General features: G+C 40.2%; 1 protein-coding gene across 1 annotated transcript in view; it reads left to right on the top strand.

The window, feature by feature from the left end:
- The first annotated feature begins 414 nt into the window (after positions 1-414).
- Positions 415-17,557, top strand: part of LOC141171657 (sialic acid-binding Ig-like lectin 14) — a 30,294-nt gene continuing 13,151 nt past the window's right edge. The window contains exons 1-5 of the mRNA XM_073655322.1: positions 415-427; positions 1,347-1,793; positions 10,387-10,653; positions 15,947-15,982; positions 16,597-16,854. Coding sequence (XP_073511423.1) covers positions 415-427; positions 1,347-1,793; positions 10,387-10,653; positions 15,947-15,982; positions 16,597-16,854 — 1,021 coding nt within the window. The remainder of the gene's footprint in view (positions 428-1,346; positions 1,794-10,386; positions 10,654-15,946; positions 15,983-16,596; positions 16,855-17,557) is intronic.

Below are 17,557 nucleotides of genomic sequence, written 5' to 3'. Positions count from 1 at the left end.
CCACCTCTTTGTGTCTTTAAATTGGTGTTGTGTTTTTTCCCACATTTAGGCAGCCCTTGCAGTCACTGCATTGGCATTACCATTATAGGAGACCCACTCCGTTATAATGGGAACATTTATTTTACTGAGGCCCTTGTCTATGTCTCTTCAAAGGGGTATTTGGGTGTGTCCGAATTTTTGGCAGCCCTTGCAGTCACTGTATACGCAAAAACAGTGTAAGAGACCGACTCTTTAATAATGGGAACAACAAAGCATAGCCTGCGGATGGCTCTCTAACAATAGTGAGGGCCGACTGCTGACCCTTTAAGAATAGTAAGGGCCACCTGATAGCCCTATAAAAATTGGCTTTGTGACTTTCAGAATCCCTCCTTCATAAATGAAACAGGATGTGTCTGATCATGTCTCGCACACAACATGGCCAGAAAAGGTAATATGTTAAAATTAACATATTACCTTATAAGATGTTAAAATTACTTTTGCCGGTGAATGCATTTTTCACCATTGAAACCAATGCAAAAGTGTAAAAATGCATCAAAAACGCTACATGTGAACGTAGTCCAAGGTGTGGAGAAGCATTTTTGTTTTTTTGGGATTTATTTTGCCTTATGTACAAGTCATTACCCTGGAAAGGATGTTCCTTAATGTTTTTCTTAGGAAAATCCATTTTGGTTTTGGATTTTGTATGTTTTATTATGAGTCCGTAAAAGTGGCGTAATACTATGACAACATTGTTGTCAGAGATGCTACCAGGGGTCTTCCCCATGCTGTTCCCATGTCATTTGAGCACTGTTCCCATGTCATTTGAGCACTGTTCCCATCGTTTTCGACAATTTTTAGGCCCTTTGCAGACCTGCGGGGAAGGGTCCGCCGGAAAAATGCTTCAGTTTCCCATAGATTTACATTGGGCTCGCTGTTTGGATCAAGCAATCAAGCATTCCAATTTACTCTACTCAAACAACGAGTACCCGAGAATTGAATGCTCGCTCATTACCAATCTTTATGTAAGAATGCTTTATTAGTTTTGTAAACTAGCTTTAAATTGCATAGAACATTATAGTATGTAAAAGATGATGTTAAAAATTCATTGCATACAGATGTTAAGTGAGAAAAAAAATCGCACACTTGCATAACATACGAAATGAGATACGCATGACAATCGCCTGTAACTCGTCCTACTTTTATGGAGAAGCACTGATTTTTTTATTCTCAAATCTGAGCGATGTCTAAATGTAATTCTGTGCTTACAATCTTCCTTTAAGAAAAAAAATCAGTATATCAGTGTCTTTGAATTATTTGATACATATAGTTACCAAAATGTAACAATGACATTTTTTTTCCTTTTACAGGTATCACTTGCCATGCGGCAGGCTATTCTATCCGAGTGCCCCCTGATGTCGGTGTACAGGAGGGTCTCTGTGTGACGATTCCTTGCACCTTCACAGCTGATTATAGAAATACATTCAGTAATTCCACTGGATACTGGATACAGATACGGAAGAAGGAACCTTTATCTCCTTATTATATCGTAGCTACAAATAATAAATCCAGTGATGTGAATAAAACAAACTTCCACCTGACAGGAAATCTAGATAATGGAGATTGCACCCTGACAATCACTGGCGCCAAGAAAGAAGATGAGGGGAGGTATTACTTCAGATTTGAAGAAACTAAAGACAGTAAAGTGGATGCCAGAAAAGAAGATCAGGTGACGGATATCTTCTCGTTTTTAGAAAGCAAGAAGAGTAAAGTGAAATATAATTATAACAGAGACGCAACAACCATTAATGTGACTGGTAAGTGTGAGTGTATCTGGTGAGATATGACTGTGATGTTTATGTGCTCTATGCAGGCGCTGACTGACATATTGGGGAACAGGGGAATCCCCCGGTGGGCCCCTGTGCAGACATGGACCCCCAACATCACTGTATAGGCAGTACATGGCATAATTCACTTTGTACAGAATAAAAATCTGTATATCATAGTTAATTTAAAAAAATACAAAGTTTATTATTATAGAGAGGTATAAGTACATTTGTGACCAAGAGAAGTGTAATATTTGCATGCAGGTGAAAATTGGGCCCCTCAAAGTCAATGCTACTGGTGGGACCTTGGCACCCCCATTCGACACTGGCTCTTGTTACTGTACAACAATGTTATATAAGATCTAATAATTTATAAATAGAAGGTGACGCCCCTGATGAAATATTTACAGGCTTCATCCTCCACATTACAGCCATGTTAATCCATCACATCTGAATTAAGACACAAACAATCCTGAAAAATAAAAAATAATAAAACCTTGTTCTTTGCAGCTTTTCTGCAGTTCAATGTGTCCCTATAGTTAGACGACTAACAAACCTTTGCATGACCATGCTCTGCAGCTTTGTGTTACCTCTGTCCAAGGAGCAGAGACCAACAGTGAAAGGCCCTTATGTCGGACTAGTGTCTGCCCCCCTCTTTCTCCCTTTCACGCCCACCTGCATATACATACACACATTTACATGCATTTATAATACTAGATGATAGCCTGTCCATCCTAGGATTGTAACTGTGCTATAAAATCCATCCACTTAAGGGCAGAGTTCTTATCACAGTACATCATCCCTAATCGGCCCTTCGATATGGGCGCTAAGTGTAGCTGGAGTGGCTGGCTGGTCATAGATTATTGAAGCAGTAGCAGCTAAACCAAACTCTCAGTTTAGATGTGTTTTTGCAGATTTTAAGTGTAAGGCCAAGTTCACACATTCAGTATTTGGTCAGTATTTTACATCCGTATTTGTAAGCCAAAAACAGGGGTGGGTGTAAAATGCAGAAGTGGTGACGTGTTTCTATTATACTTTTCCTCTGATTGTTCCATTCCTGATTTTGGTTTACAAATACTGATGTAAAACACTGACCAAATACTGAATATGTCAACATACCCTTAAAGTTCGCTCACATCTACGTGTAAATAGCCAAGCAATGTGATAAAAAAATCACAATTGGTGTTGGTTCCCATGCTGGGAATATTTGAACCCTCAAACCTCTGGGCACAATCGACACCCTAAGATACTCATCTAAGGTGCAGAAATTAATTCCTCCGATATTTGTTTAAAATGTAGGCCTAATGTATTACCACTAGTGTTGAGCATTCTGATACTGAAATATCGGGTATCGGCCGATATTCGCGGTATCGGAATTCCGATACTTAATTCCGATACTTTTACAATATCGAATACCGGAATCGGAAGTTCCCATAATGCCTGCGCTCTGCAGTGTCTCTGAAGGATGATAAGCTGGATGGCAGCGCTCAGCTGAGATCCAGCCTGTCATCAGAATGCCATCCCAGCGTGGGAGAATTCTCCTGATTGTGTAAAAGCCAGCGGGCGGTAAAAAGCCGCCGGCTTTTAAACAATCACACAGCCCCATACTGCTTCCCCGCAGCCTCCCACCCCGATCCTCCTCTCCCCTCGCCACCTCCCATCCTGATCGTAAGTTAGGACCGGGCGGGGAGCACAGCACCAAGGAGCGGGGAGCGAAGTACCCGGGCGGGGAAGCCGGCAGTGAAAAGACTTCACCGCCGGCCTTCCCGTTCTGTGCTGCGCTTTCCCGCTGGTTATTTCAAATGAACAGCTGAGGTATCAGGTGATGCCGATCAGCTGTTCATTTGAAGTCGCCGCGGTGCCCTCAGAGGGTTCATGTGAGTTCATGATTGACTGCATTGCATGAACTCACATGAACTTTCCCACGGTCGCACAGGTCAGCCTCACCTCCCAGACGATCAGCCCGTCATGATTGGTGTGTGTGGGTGTCTGTGCGATGTGTGTGGGTGTGCGCGGTGTCTGTGCGATGTCTGCGGGTGTGTGCGTGCAGGCAGACATAGGCCGATGTGACACTACTACTCCCATCGGCCTATGTCTGTCCCCCGTCCACTCCTGCCAGCAGGATCAGCTCGATGGGAGCAGTAGTTCCCATCAGCCTGATCCTGCTATATAAATTGCCCTACTGTGTCCCCAATAAATTTTAAATACATGTCATTGGTGGCCAGTGGTTACCTACAATAAATTAGTTCACACATTACCTGCCCCCGCCGATCGCCACCTAAAATAAAGTAAAAAATAATAACCTACACCTATACTCACCTAGACACCTAATTCCCCGAAGCCATCGATCTCCTGTAATAAAATATAAAGTAATAAACCACAACCTTATCCTTACCCCTTCGTAGTAGTCCACGAGTGTCCCACGATGATCTCCAGTTTAGAGCAGCCACATAGAATGTGACCGCTCTGAACCGCTGCCGCCGCTAGAATGATGGGGCCGTAAAGCAGCCCCGTCATTGCATAAGCGGGTTCGCCGGAGTTCAGGCAGCGCTGCTCCGGTCAACTCCTTTACGGCCCTGCTGTATCGTGAGAAATTCCCACGGTACAGCAGTGCCGTAAAGGAGGTCTCCGGAGCTGCGCTGACTGAATGCACTCCAGTGACCTCAGTCAGTGGCTCCCGCTGCCGGGAGTGAATGTGTTCCCGGCAGCGTGAGCTTACAGCAGCCATGCACAGCTGTCACCATCTCCAGATGTGACAGCTGTGCATGGGAGATCAGCGCAGGAACGTGGACAGGTAACTATTTTCTTTTAGTAAACTAAGAATTAAATAAAAATGGTGTGTTTTATTTCAAATAAATTATTTTTTCTGGGTGTAGTGTGTTTTTTCTTTTTAACACTTTGTAGGTTAGTAATGGGGGTGTCTTATAGACGCCCATCATTACTAACCTGGGCTTCATGGCAGCTGGCGCTGACATGAACTCCAGCCCTATTACCCCCTGCCACCGCACCAGGGCAGCGTGGAAGAGCGAGGCTAAGTGCCAGAATTGGCGCATCCTATGGATGCGCCATTTCTGGGGCGGCTGACGGCTGGTGTTTCTAGCCTGGGAGGGGGCCAATATTCATGGCACCCTTCCTGGGCTATTAATATCAGCCCCCAGCTGTCTGCCTAGCCTTTGCTAGCTATTAAAATAGGGGGACCCCACGTCATTTTTTTGGGGGGGTCCCCCATTTTAATAGCTAGTAAAGGCTAGATATTCAGCTGGGGGCTGATATTAGTAGTCTGGGAAGCTCCGTGGGTATTACCCCCTTCCCAGGCTTCAAACATCTGCCCCAGCCGTCTGCTTAACCTCCGCTAGAGCCTAAAATTATGGGGGATCCCGCGCCAATTTTTTTTTTAAATAAATCCTTTAGTTTAACACTAAATGACATTTGAGGAGTTAATAAAGATGCAGTCCCTAAATTATTATTTATTTTTTAATTAATTTTTCCCAAAAATTTTGACGTGGGCTTTGCCATTTTTTGTATGCCAGCCAGGTACAGCATCCAGCTTCTATGAACGCGCCATTTTCCGGGGTGGCTGCGGACTGCAATTTGCAGCGGGGGGGGGGGCAGAAAGCTTGGGTCTCCCTGCGCTGCAGATTCCATCCCCCAGCTGCTTAGTTGTACCTGGCTGGACACACAAATAGGGAGAAGCCCCGCGTATTTTTTTTTTTAATTATTTCATGAAATTCATGAAATAATAAAGAAAAAAAGTGCTTCCCTATATTGTTGTGTCCGGCCAGGTACAAATAGGCAGCTGGTGGTTGGGGGCAGCCCGTTCCTGCCTGCTGTACCTGGCTGGACACAAATATAGTGCAAAGCACTGCTCCATTCTTCCCTCCTGGTTCAAGATCATTATTTTTTATATTTTTTTATTTTATGTTGTTTTAAGTAATTTTCCCGATCTACATTTGCTTGCAGGGCAATTGTCCTGCCCTTACGCCCCCTTGCGTCCTCTTTCAGCCCCCTAGCCCTTACTATGACCATTTTACAGCACCAAAGTTCGGATTACCATTGACTGATATGGAGTTTGGGTACGGGGTCAAGTTCAGGGTCAAGTTCTGGTACCGGAAACAAACTTTGGACTGAAGTTTGGCCAAACCTAAACCTCCATGGGTCCACTCATCCCTAGTCACTGCTCGATACATAGCGAGTGGTGGCTGTAACTATACCTACGGCACTGACTGGCAGCTGACTCTGTACTGATGCACTGCTGAGCTGGTGCATTATTGAGTTTCTCCTGCCCTTCACAGGGATCTTTTCTATACATTTATATTTTACTCTATTACTCTTTTCTGCTGGGATAGAATTTATTTAATTTTGCATATATATATATATATATATATATATATATATATATATATATATATATATATATATATACAGTTATATGAAAAAGTTTGGGCACCCCTATTAATCTTAAGCTTAATGTTTTATAAAAATTGGTGTTTTTGCAACAGCTATTTCAGTTTGATATATGTAATAACTGTTGGACACAGTAATGTTTCTGCCTTGAAATGAGGTTTATTGTACTAACAGAAAATGTGCAATCTGCATTCAAACAAAATTTGACAGGTGCATAAGTATGGGCACCTCACCAGAAAAGTGACATTAATATTTAGTAGATCCTCCTTTTGCAAAAATAACAGCCTCTAGTCGCTTCCTGTAGCTTTTAATGAGTTCCTGGGTCCTGGATGAAGGTATTTTTGACCATTACTCTTTACAAAACAATTCCAGTTCAGTTAAGTTTGATGGTTGCCGAGCATGGACAGCCTTCTTCAAATGATCCCACAGATGTTCAATGATATTCAGGTCTGGGGACTGGGATGGCCATTCCAGAACATTGTAATTGTTCCTCTGCATGAATGCCTGAGTAGATTTGGAGCGGTGTTTTGGATCATTGTCTTGCTGAAAGATCCATCCCCTGCGTAACTTCAACTTTATCACTGATTCTTGAACATTATTGTCAAGAATCTGCTGATATTGAGTTGAATCCATGCGTCCCTCAACTTTAACAAGATTCCCGGTGCCGGCATTGGCCACACAGCCCCAAAGCATGATGGAACCTCCACCAAATTTTACTGTGGGTAGCAAGTGTTTTTCTTGGAATGCTGTGTTTTTTTGCCGCCATGCATAACACCTTTTTGTATGACCAAACAACTCAATATTGGTTTCATCAGTCCACAGGACCTTCTTCCAAAAAGAAATTGGCTTCCCCAAATGTGCTTTTGCATACCTCAGCCGACTCTGTTTGTGGCGTGCTTGCAGAAACGGCTTCTTTCGCATCACTCTCCCATACAGCTTCTCCTTGTGCAAAGTGCGTTGTATAGATGACCGATGCACAGTGACACCATCTGCAGCAAGTTGATGCTGCAGCTCTCTGGAGGTGGTCTGAGGATTGTCCTTGACTGATCTCACCATTCTTCTTCTCTGCCTTTCTGATGTTTTTCTTGGCCTGCCACTTCTGGCCTTAACAAGAACTGTCCCTGTGTTCTTCCATTTCCTTACTATGTTCCTCTCAGTGGAAACTGAGAGGTTAAATCTCTGAGACAGCTTTTTGTATCGTTCCCCTGAACAACTATGTTGAATAATCTTTGTTTTCAGATCATTTGACAGTTGTTTTGAGGAGCCCATGATGCCACTCTACAGAGGAGATTCAAACAGGAGAACAACTTGCAAGTGGCCACTTGAAGTAGCTTTTCTCATGATTGCATACACCTGGCTATGAAGTTCAAAGCTCAATGAGGTTACAAAACCAAAAAAAGTGCTTTAGTAAGTCAGTAAAAAGTAGGTAGGAGTATTTAAAGCAAGAAAATGATAAGGGTGCCCATACTTATGCACCTGTCAAATTTTGTTTGAATGCAGATTGCACATTTTCTGTTAGTACAATAAACCTCATTTCAAGGCAGAAACATTACTGTGTCCAACAGTTATTACATATATCAAACTGAAATAGCTGTTGCAAAAACACTAATTTTTATAAAACATTAAGCTTAAGATTAATAGGGGTGCCCAAACTTTTTCATATAACTGTATATATATATATATATATTTGTATATATATAAATTTTTCTTTTTTCGCTATTGTCACTCTTCATGTGAATTTTGTTGCTCTCCTACTCCTTACATATATGTGTGTGTGTGTGTTTAAGGAATAGAACATTTATAATTTTACATTTTTTTATCTTATTTTATACAGTACCTTTTACTTGTGGTCATAGGGGTCTTCTATGCAAAATTCATTTTGCTTACATATCCTGTGAGGGGGTCAATTGTCTCATTATTTGAGGCTAGACTGTTCTTTCCATTGGTCACATTGCACGCTTTTATTTATTTATTTTTTTATGCATAGGTATTTTTTTGTACACAAAGTATTTCAATAAAATGTTGTTTTTATCCTTTGGGATGTGCCTTTTTCTAGCATAAGCTTTTTTCCTTTTTTTCAATAATTATCATTACCACCCCCACTATGCATTGTGCACTACCTACTATTGTGACGGTTTTCTTAAATGATTTGATGATATATATAGTTTTGATGCCTTCAGTGTGAATGTACAATTTTCATAGTCATGAAAATACAGAAAAATCTTTAAATGATAAGGTGTGTCCAAACTTTTGGTCTGTACTATATATATATATATATATATATATATATATATATATATATATATATATGTATGTTTGTTTTTTTAATATAGATCAAACTGCCCCTCTCGAATCAATGGCTGCCTAGACATACTTAAGATAGTGTAAAGATCTGAGGTTGTGGGTTGTAAGTAATCACCTTCGGCAGGTTGATGATGCAACAATATTTTATTAATTACATCCATGGTAATAAAGCAATTCCAGGTAAATGGCCAAAATACAGTACTCTCAGTCCTCAAGTTCCCAACCTGGGATCAGTAGTACCACTGACTGTGTGCCAGGCGATACTCACTGTCTCCCAACTTTTGGTTAGACCACAGATTTCGTATCTCCAGCCAGTATAGATGATACTCCAGATGACAGATAAAATGATGGAAGCAAAAGTATCTAGCAGAAACAGTCCTTTTAAAAAAATGTAAATCCAAACAACATATCCACAACTGTAGCACATTTATTCGGCTTAGTCGGTAACTGATCTCCCACAATCCATAAGCCATCCATCCTTCAGCAAAATGTCCATAGCCATAGATCCTCTCCCTTCAGCATCCTTCCACACTCTCTTCACTAAAGCATGTCTGTTTTCCTCCCTGGGGTCAGCCCCCTCCCAAAAGTCAGAAGTGATGACACCATTCCCCTTAAGCATTTACTTTAGCTGAAACAATGAAGAATATTCCAAGATCCTTCACCTGAGACTGCATGTAAAACCTTCTGTGGTGACGGCACCACTGTGTCCACTCTTTCCATCTACATAAGGGGTCAGTTGGCTGAGAGAACAATGGCCCAAGGCACCTGAGATAATGTCACTGAATGGAATTGATATCTGAGGTTGAACTGATGAGCAATCAAATCACAAAACACAGCAAGCAAATTTCTAACAAAACACAAAAATAAGATCGACAAAAATGGATGCTCAGTGCTAGAAAAGTATTTAGTAAGTAGCAAGGTCCTCAATGATAGTTTAGCTAGTTCTATGGGTATTTGCAACAGGTCTACATCTATAGTGGAAATTTACTGAAGATATTCGTTTCCACTTTATTGTCATTTTGATTCCTTGACTGTATTTTTACTTATTTAAGTCAATATCTATTAATATACATAAAAAAAATCCTGTGTCGTAATGTGCGAGCCATATTTGTTTACTTCAATTTTGTGACTTTTTTCTTATAGAACTATCAGTTCTTATAGAACTATCAGTGTAGTGGCCACCACAATTTTATAACTTTTCCATGTGAGCTGCGAGTTTTCATTAGCCCAACAGCTGCCAAAAACAGTTTCACAAACCATTGCCAATGGAGACAAGACAAAGGAGCAAAGTAGAGTATTTGTAACTCTGTTCACCTGCCCTTGAAAATAATCTGTGTACTGTAGATTACTGTCTGTAGAAAAAAAAATCCACAAAAATGGGTAACATAATGGTTATTATCATGTATTCCATATAGAAAAGCCGACACTTATTAGCCCCATGTACGTTGGGCATCTTTGAATAATTCTCGTGCAGGTTCACAGCAAATCAATCTGCACATCTGCAACAGAAATCCAATGGTCAGTCTTGGTTGGATTGATCATAGAACCCTAACGATTTCTCATTTTTTATTCAAAAGTAGGGTCATTTTCTCTTCTTTGCTTAGAGCCCCCATTGTTCCTTAAACATTTAATCAATATTGGCAAGATTTCTATCTCCCATTTATTACTGGAAACAATTTTTTTTTATTTTAATGATATCTAAATTACTTGTAAAATTTAGTATGATGAAACTCAGGTATCAAATTAGTAAAACAATATGTAGTTGCTTTGTTTTATAGTCATGCGATCGGTTATTTAAAACATAATGCCCAATTATTGAGTACAATCGTGTAGATAGTTGACAGGAATCATAACAAAATCTTATATTGTTTTGAAGATCTCACTGAAGAACCGGTCATCTCAGATCTTGGGACACTGATTACTGGTGTCAATAAGACCCTGACCTGCTATCCTCCAAGAAATTGCTCTGCAACATCATTACATTTCCAATGGAAGAAGAGTAACGTGGCCGATGTCTGGAAGAAGAATTCATCTACTGTGACATTTACCCCATCTATAAAGGATCATCATGAAAACATCACTTGTGAAATGACAAACTCCAGAGGGAGGACAACTAGAAAAACTGTTCTTCTTGATGTTTGCTGTAAGTAGTTATTGGTTTTACAAATATATTGTTAGGGTTAAAAAGGCCCAACAAAAAAATCATCTGGTGGCCCCATACTTATACTCAATAATGAGCCCCAATGGCTCAGAAGAAGACAAACTCATTAAGACTTCATTTTGGAATCAATCACTTGCCAATTGGGTCTATCTCTATTGGGATGATTCTCCAACAATGGATATGATTTATGATTGGTCCCATAGAATAATTACACACTTTATGAAGCAAATACAAGTAGGCTCGAAGGAACTCAGTCTGAGCTCGTCCTTTCATTCCGCAACCTTTCTATTTACGTCTCCATTAGTGATTAATAAAGAAGATTGATTGAATTTGGCCACAAATTAATGCAATGCAAATATGATGTACATATTCATGCTCTATCCAGACCCCAGAGCATAATAAACACATATAAAAAAATTTAAATAAACAAAATCTCTGATTCTCTACACCTCTGGCACACACCTGTCCCACAGGAAAACCTCGCTTGTCTTCTTTGGTCCGGTCGCTGATATGTTCTTTGGTTGACCATCTTTGACAACTTACCTTTAAGGCCTTCTGCACTAAACAGATTGCAACATAAGTTCAGAAGCTCAGTGCGAGTAGATGGCCCAGTAAAGGCAACAGCATTGACCATGGAAGACCGGTGAGGGCCATGTGTGAATTAATATTTTTTATTTCTTATCACCTTCCTGGCACTTCTAAGCTTAGCAAAAGTGTAACTAACTGGATCTGAATAAATAAAATTGCAAAAAAAAATGGATTCTTGCAAATCTAAATTTGATGTGTAAAATTTGACGAAAATTCAAGTTGTTTCAAAGCTATTATTTGCACATCTCTGGTTTCCATCAGTAATGAACACCAAGTGATGGAAACTGTTCATCCAGTTCATATCTTTATTGAGCGATAGTATCTAAAAAGGTAGGATTTTTTTTGTTTCATACATTTGAGATAACTAAAATTGTCAAGTACTCGGTATCAGAGAAGGCATCTATTCCTCTTTCTGGTAAAAACATAGAAAAGAAAGCAAGTCCTTCTAGTGGCTTAAATAGAGATGACATAGACATAGAGCGAAAAATTAAAATTAGACAACTTTGAGGGCTGGTTACCAACATGACCAAAGGATCTTGGTTCTTCACCTCTATTCCTTGATTCTTGTTTGCTAACTTTGTAATTCTATGGAAAAGAAGCCCCAGCAAAGTTCTCAGCAGTCAGTAAACCAAGACGTAAATCCAACCATAGACTGGGCTCCCTCTTTGAAGGAGCCTCATAGGAGCTACATGGCCTTATTGCACGAATCCTCAAGATACAGTATAAAACCATACCTATTTGCCAGGGGCCTGACTGATTTAATAAATATATGATTAATAAATCCATGACATATAGCAGGGATTCTTCTTATGATAAGAAAAGAGCCCTGAGATCATTATCCCAAGAGGAAAGAGCGATGGACTCTTTATTTCCTCTGCATTGAAAAAGTATCATACTGCAGCATCCAATCTTGTTAAAGGGGTTGACCTATAAATGTAAGTTGTCACTTATCTACAAAATAGGGGATAATTTAATTATAGCTGAAGGTGTACTGCTTGGGAATGCCTCACTTGAATGGAGTGATAGTACAGCGAGCACACACACAATTAGTCCATACTTTCTGGACTGCTACAGATAGACAAGCACTGTTCTTAAGCACCAGTCCTAAGAACAGAATTCTATTCACATTGGGAATTCCAGAGCCCCATTCTCAGGATGGCGGTGGTTCCTGCAGTTGACCAACAGAGATTAGCAAGGTATTATCCACCCTTCGGATTCATGATCCAACTCCTTCAGTTCCCATAAATACCATAGCCTAGCACTGAAATGCTTAGTTAACACTAGGACTACTGGACTCGTGACCCCGCCTAGAACTACTGAAAGGAGTCATTTTGACTCCTTGCTTGGTTTCGTTTATTTTTAGAGTTTCATTTGTGGTTATTTATTAATAATTATATTTTTTGTAATGTATTATTATTGTGAGATCCAACAGTAATGCTTTTGATAGTTTTTTTTCTGCTTTTCTTATTTTTCTACAGAAAATAACAATAATTATAATAGACGTTTTTCAAACATTTTTTTTTATTCAAGTGCACACATATAAACAACAACTGAAGAACAAAAAGCAGAGAAAATGTAGGTGGAGGAGCATAAAAATGAAAATATGGCGCAGAATTCACCTTCTAAACATTTGGTGTTTCGCATTTTAGGCATTGCCTTTGATTTATGGCAGTACATTGCCCACACAAAGACTTACCACAAGTCTTACAATTTCCGACAGATCTATTTTTCTTGCACTTTTCTTTGATCTGGCAAAATTTTGTTTGAACCATCACTTCTGAGCATGTAGAAACTTGGGATGTGGAACCCTTTTCCCTATCTGTGACATAAGGACCACTCAACTCTCTCACAAGCGTTTGCAAAAATGCCTTGCGTGACATTTTTTGGTGGGTAATCTCCTTGAATATTATCCATGCATTTATACCCGCAAAGTCTAAGGCATTTTCAAATGCATGAACAGGCCATCTCCTTGTGCATGTTCGTGTGGTATATTTTCGTGCCATGTGATCCACTACATCTACTCCATATTTTGTTTCATTGTAAAACTTTACCGTTTCTGGAGTTTTTTTAGCGGAATCAGAAGCAACAACAACATCTGGATGGACGGAACTCAAAATGACAACATTTTTGTTGGGCTTTCCTTGATATACTGTAAGTGTAAAATTGTCTTCATTTCTAAACACTTTAGTGTTGTACAATTCCTCTTTCATGGATTTTATTTCTTTAGGCACTTCTCGCCTTATCTTGTTCAGTGTTCCCACGATGGTTGTTCCTTTGCTTTTTAGCTGTTTAGCTAATTTTACTGAAGTAAAATAATTATCGGTTGTAACATTGCGACCTTTTTTCAAAAACGGGTCCAATAGCTTCATTACCACATGGTCAGCTAAAAGGTCCTCAGCACGGCGTGTGTCATCTTTGCCTAGATAAGGGAAGCCATTTGCCAGATATTTGCTCCTCTTATCAACAGCTAGCCAATATTTGTGGCCATATTTATCTGGTTTGGAAGGCATGTACTGCGTGAATGGACACCTAGTTTTGCTTGGGAAAAGTTGCTCATCCACCGTTATGTATGGGCCAGGTTTGTAACACGCAATACAATTTTCAATAAACCTGTCCCACACAGTAGAAAATAGAGCAAACTTGTCCGTTTGCAGTCTCTCCGATCGAGTAGATTTCTCATCAAATATGAGAAACTTCATAATTTCAACAAAGCGGTCCCTAGACATTGTCGCTTTGCAAAACGGTATTCCCCAGTCATTACACCAAATACTGCTAATCGAGTGACGGTTCGTGCCAGATATTCCACGAGCATAGAATATCGCAATGAATGCATCTAGCTCCTCATCAGATAGAGTAAACTGTAAATTATTGTTCCTGCATGCTTCTGCAAGCGTACAGTTCTTTATATGTGTCAATATATATGAATCAAAAAATAAACGCCATGCGCTCAAAGGACTATCGATAATGATATTTCTTCTGGCGTATCCTGTAGGGCCAGGTGCTTCTCGAAGAATATTTTGGCTGTCACGCCTACCAGGCAAGTGTTCTCCAATTTCAACAGGTTTCCATTGAATGCCATCCGCTGAAACTAGTATTCCTTCAGATTCGCCTTCTCTGGTGTTTGTTGTTGCATTACCTTCGCCGCCATCGTTATCTGTTGTTCTTTCATTTCTGGGACGTTTTGCAGATTTTTTCTGTCCACGACCAGGAGGATGGTCACGAGGCAACATAACTGCATGAGCCCGATCCCCAGTTGATGTGCTTGGAATATCTGTAAAAAAGTTGATGAATATTTAGAATTTTTGTTTTGTAAGGGTCCGTGCACACTGGCTGGATTAGCAGCGGAATATCCGACCGGATATTCTCACCACAATCCGGCCCGTACCTGCCCGCTCAGGTACAGAGCGGAGTTTCATACCTGAAGCTCCGCTCCGAACCCCGGGCTGGAGCCGCTGTCTGGGACGGAGCCGTGCTCGCGCATAAGCAAGCGCTGCTCTGTCCCTGACAGCGGCTCCAGCCCGGGGTTCGGAGCGGAGCTTCAGGCATGAGCGGGCAGGTACGGCCTGTATTGCGGCAAGAATATCCAGATGGCTATTCAGCCAGAATTCTGCTAGTGTGCACAGGCCCTAACTCAGTGTGTGGAAGAACAAATAAATACACATAACTACTTACCTTCTGGATTTGTTCCTTCTGAGTCTTCAGATTCACTTGATATGTTCTGAGGAATGAAATCTTCATCACTGTCAGAATCAAATACATGTTCCTGCAATTCGGATTCCGATTCATCCTCCGGTATGGATTGCAAAGTAGCCAGAATATCCTGAGGCTTTATCAAACGTCTTCTCTCCATATTCCTCACAAATTCCATAATTCTATATAGTTCCCTGCTGAAAAATAGAAATGAAATGAAAACTAAAAGAAATAATAACTGTTCTGCCACCTTCAAAAGTAGGTGGGCTGAATCAGTTGACAGACAGCTAAACTATTTCATAACAATTCATACCTCTATGAGTCTTCAGAGCTCGTATGTCTGCGTCTGTTCTCTTTGTCTCTTCAGCTGAACTGAAAGTAAAGTTACTATCCAGAATACTGTCTCCTGCTAGGACCTTAGAAAAACACCACCCTTCATTAGCATAAGATAAGAGCCTAGAGTAAACAAGCTATTTTGTTCAGCATTACACAGTAATACAAGCAGGTAAAACACAAGGAAAATGTGAAAAGTTGACATGTAAATTGAACTACATCTATATGAACATCAGGGTAAATAAGACAGAGTGAAAAAATTATGCACAAAACTTTATAGCAACATTTAGTGACAAAAGGACCTCAAAATATAGTAGGGAGTCAAAATGACTCCCTTCAGTAGTTCTTGGTAAATTTTGAAAAAAACGCGCAAATTTTTCACCAAAATTATTTATTCTCACAAAATCTTTTTTCACATCATATTTGAGGAAAAGTCACCGAGTTTCAAGCCGGAATTCTGAAAAATGTAGTCACAGAAGAGAAATAAAAAACGAAAGGAGTCAAAATGACTCCATCAGTAGTTCTAGTTTAATCAAGACTACAAATGAAGGAGATAGTATTAACTAGTTTTTATATTTTGGAAAGTGAGACTGTTTGGGGCATGATGTGAAAGTTTATCAAGTCTTGGATTACTTTTTAATGTCTCCTATTTAATATATTGCAGGTCCTACGTGTATAGCAATCACAGGGGAGATCATAGGTAAGACCAAATAACATGCAGTACAGAATTTTCCAATTTACTTTCCATGTTATGTGCTGGTATATCTCAGTGAACAATAAAATATTAAAAATGTTATAGAAGATATACCTTCTATCCCAAACCTTGGATAACTTAACTTCCCACATGTTTGACTGTCAGTCGTCAGGTTCTTAGAGAGGACAGTCTGGTGGCCTTGGCTTGACCTTCCCTCTCCATGCTCAATGCACTCATATAGTAGCCTCCTGATTAGTGATGAGCGAGCATGCTCGTTACTCGACATTTACGAGCATGCTCGGGTATTTCCTGAGTATTGAGTATCTTCAGCGTGCTCGGGTGTTATGTTTGTGTCGCGCTGTGTGCATGATTTGCAACTGTTTCTTAGGCATTCCTCATATATATTAAAGTTGTCAAACAGTAGCAAATCATGCGCACAGGGCGACTCAAACATAACACCCGAGCACGTTGAAAATACTCGGCGAGCACCCGAGCATGCTCGCCGAAAGGGTTAACAGAACATACTCGCTCTTAACTACTTCTGATTTCTGTGACACTTATTTGCTGTTTATTCTGTTACATAACATTTTTAGGTTGCAAAGTTTTTATTTCTCTTACAGAAAAGGGAAGAAATAAACCAGACAATGCTATCAGAGCTGAAGAAGGATCATCAGTGATATTGAAATGCTCAGTAGATAGTAGCCTATTTCTTAATGTAACCTGGACTGATAAGAAAAATGAAGTTCTCCAGCATGGAACTGAAAAAGAGCTAGAACTCAGACTAGACAACATAACGATGGAACATACTGGTGTTTACACGTGTTCGATTATGACTGTAAATGTGATAAAAAGCACAAATATCAGCTTAATTGTGCAATGTAAGTATTACTATCATGCAATAATTGATTAATATTATACAACTATGTTTTATAGATTATTATATAAATATAATTATTTTTACCATCAAGTCTAGCTGAATAGCCCCTGTGGTGCAGAGTGTTAGAGGAAACAGAAATAACTTAATATGGATAAAAATAATTTAATCATCTTTCCACCATCTCACTCAGCCCCCCCATCTGACCTATCTTTCAAAGTCAATGGCTGTCCATTCTCCCCAGTCCTTCAAGCTTTCTGCTTCAGGGTAACCCTTGACTCTGATCTCTCCTTCAAACCTCATATCCAAGCCCTTTCCACTTCATGCCGACTCCAACTCAAAAATATTTCTCAGATCCGCACATTCCTCAACCACGAATCCGCAAAAACATTAGTGCACGCCCTCATCATCTCCCGCTTCGACTACTGCAACCTCCTGCTCTGTGGCCTCACATCTACCACTCTTGCACCCCTGCAAACTATCCTAAACTCTGCTGCCCAACTAATCCACCTGTCCTCCCACTGTTCCCTGGCCTCTCCCCTCTGTCAATCCCTGCACTGGCTCCCTATTGCCCAGAGACTCCAGTTCAAGACCCTAACCTTGGCATACAAAGATATCCACAAACTGTTCCCTCCATACATCTGTGATCTAGTCTCCCAGTACTTACCTGCATGGAACCTCTGATCCTCACAAGATCTCCTTCTCTA

Source organism: Phyllobates terribilis, unplaced genomic scaffold (assembly GCF_046119375.1).
Source record: "Phyllobates terribilis strain yellow unplaced genomic scaffold, ASM4611937v1 Scaffold_12__6_contigs__length_324123572, whole genome shotgun sequence".
NCBI lineage: Eukaryota > Metazoa > Chordata > Amphibia > Anura > Dendrobatidae > Phyllobates > Phyllobates terribilis.
The sequence above is the reverse complement of the archived record's forward strand: the minus strand, read 5'-3'. Positions and strand labels throughout refer to the sequence as shown.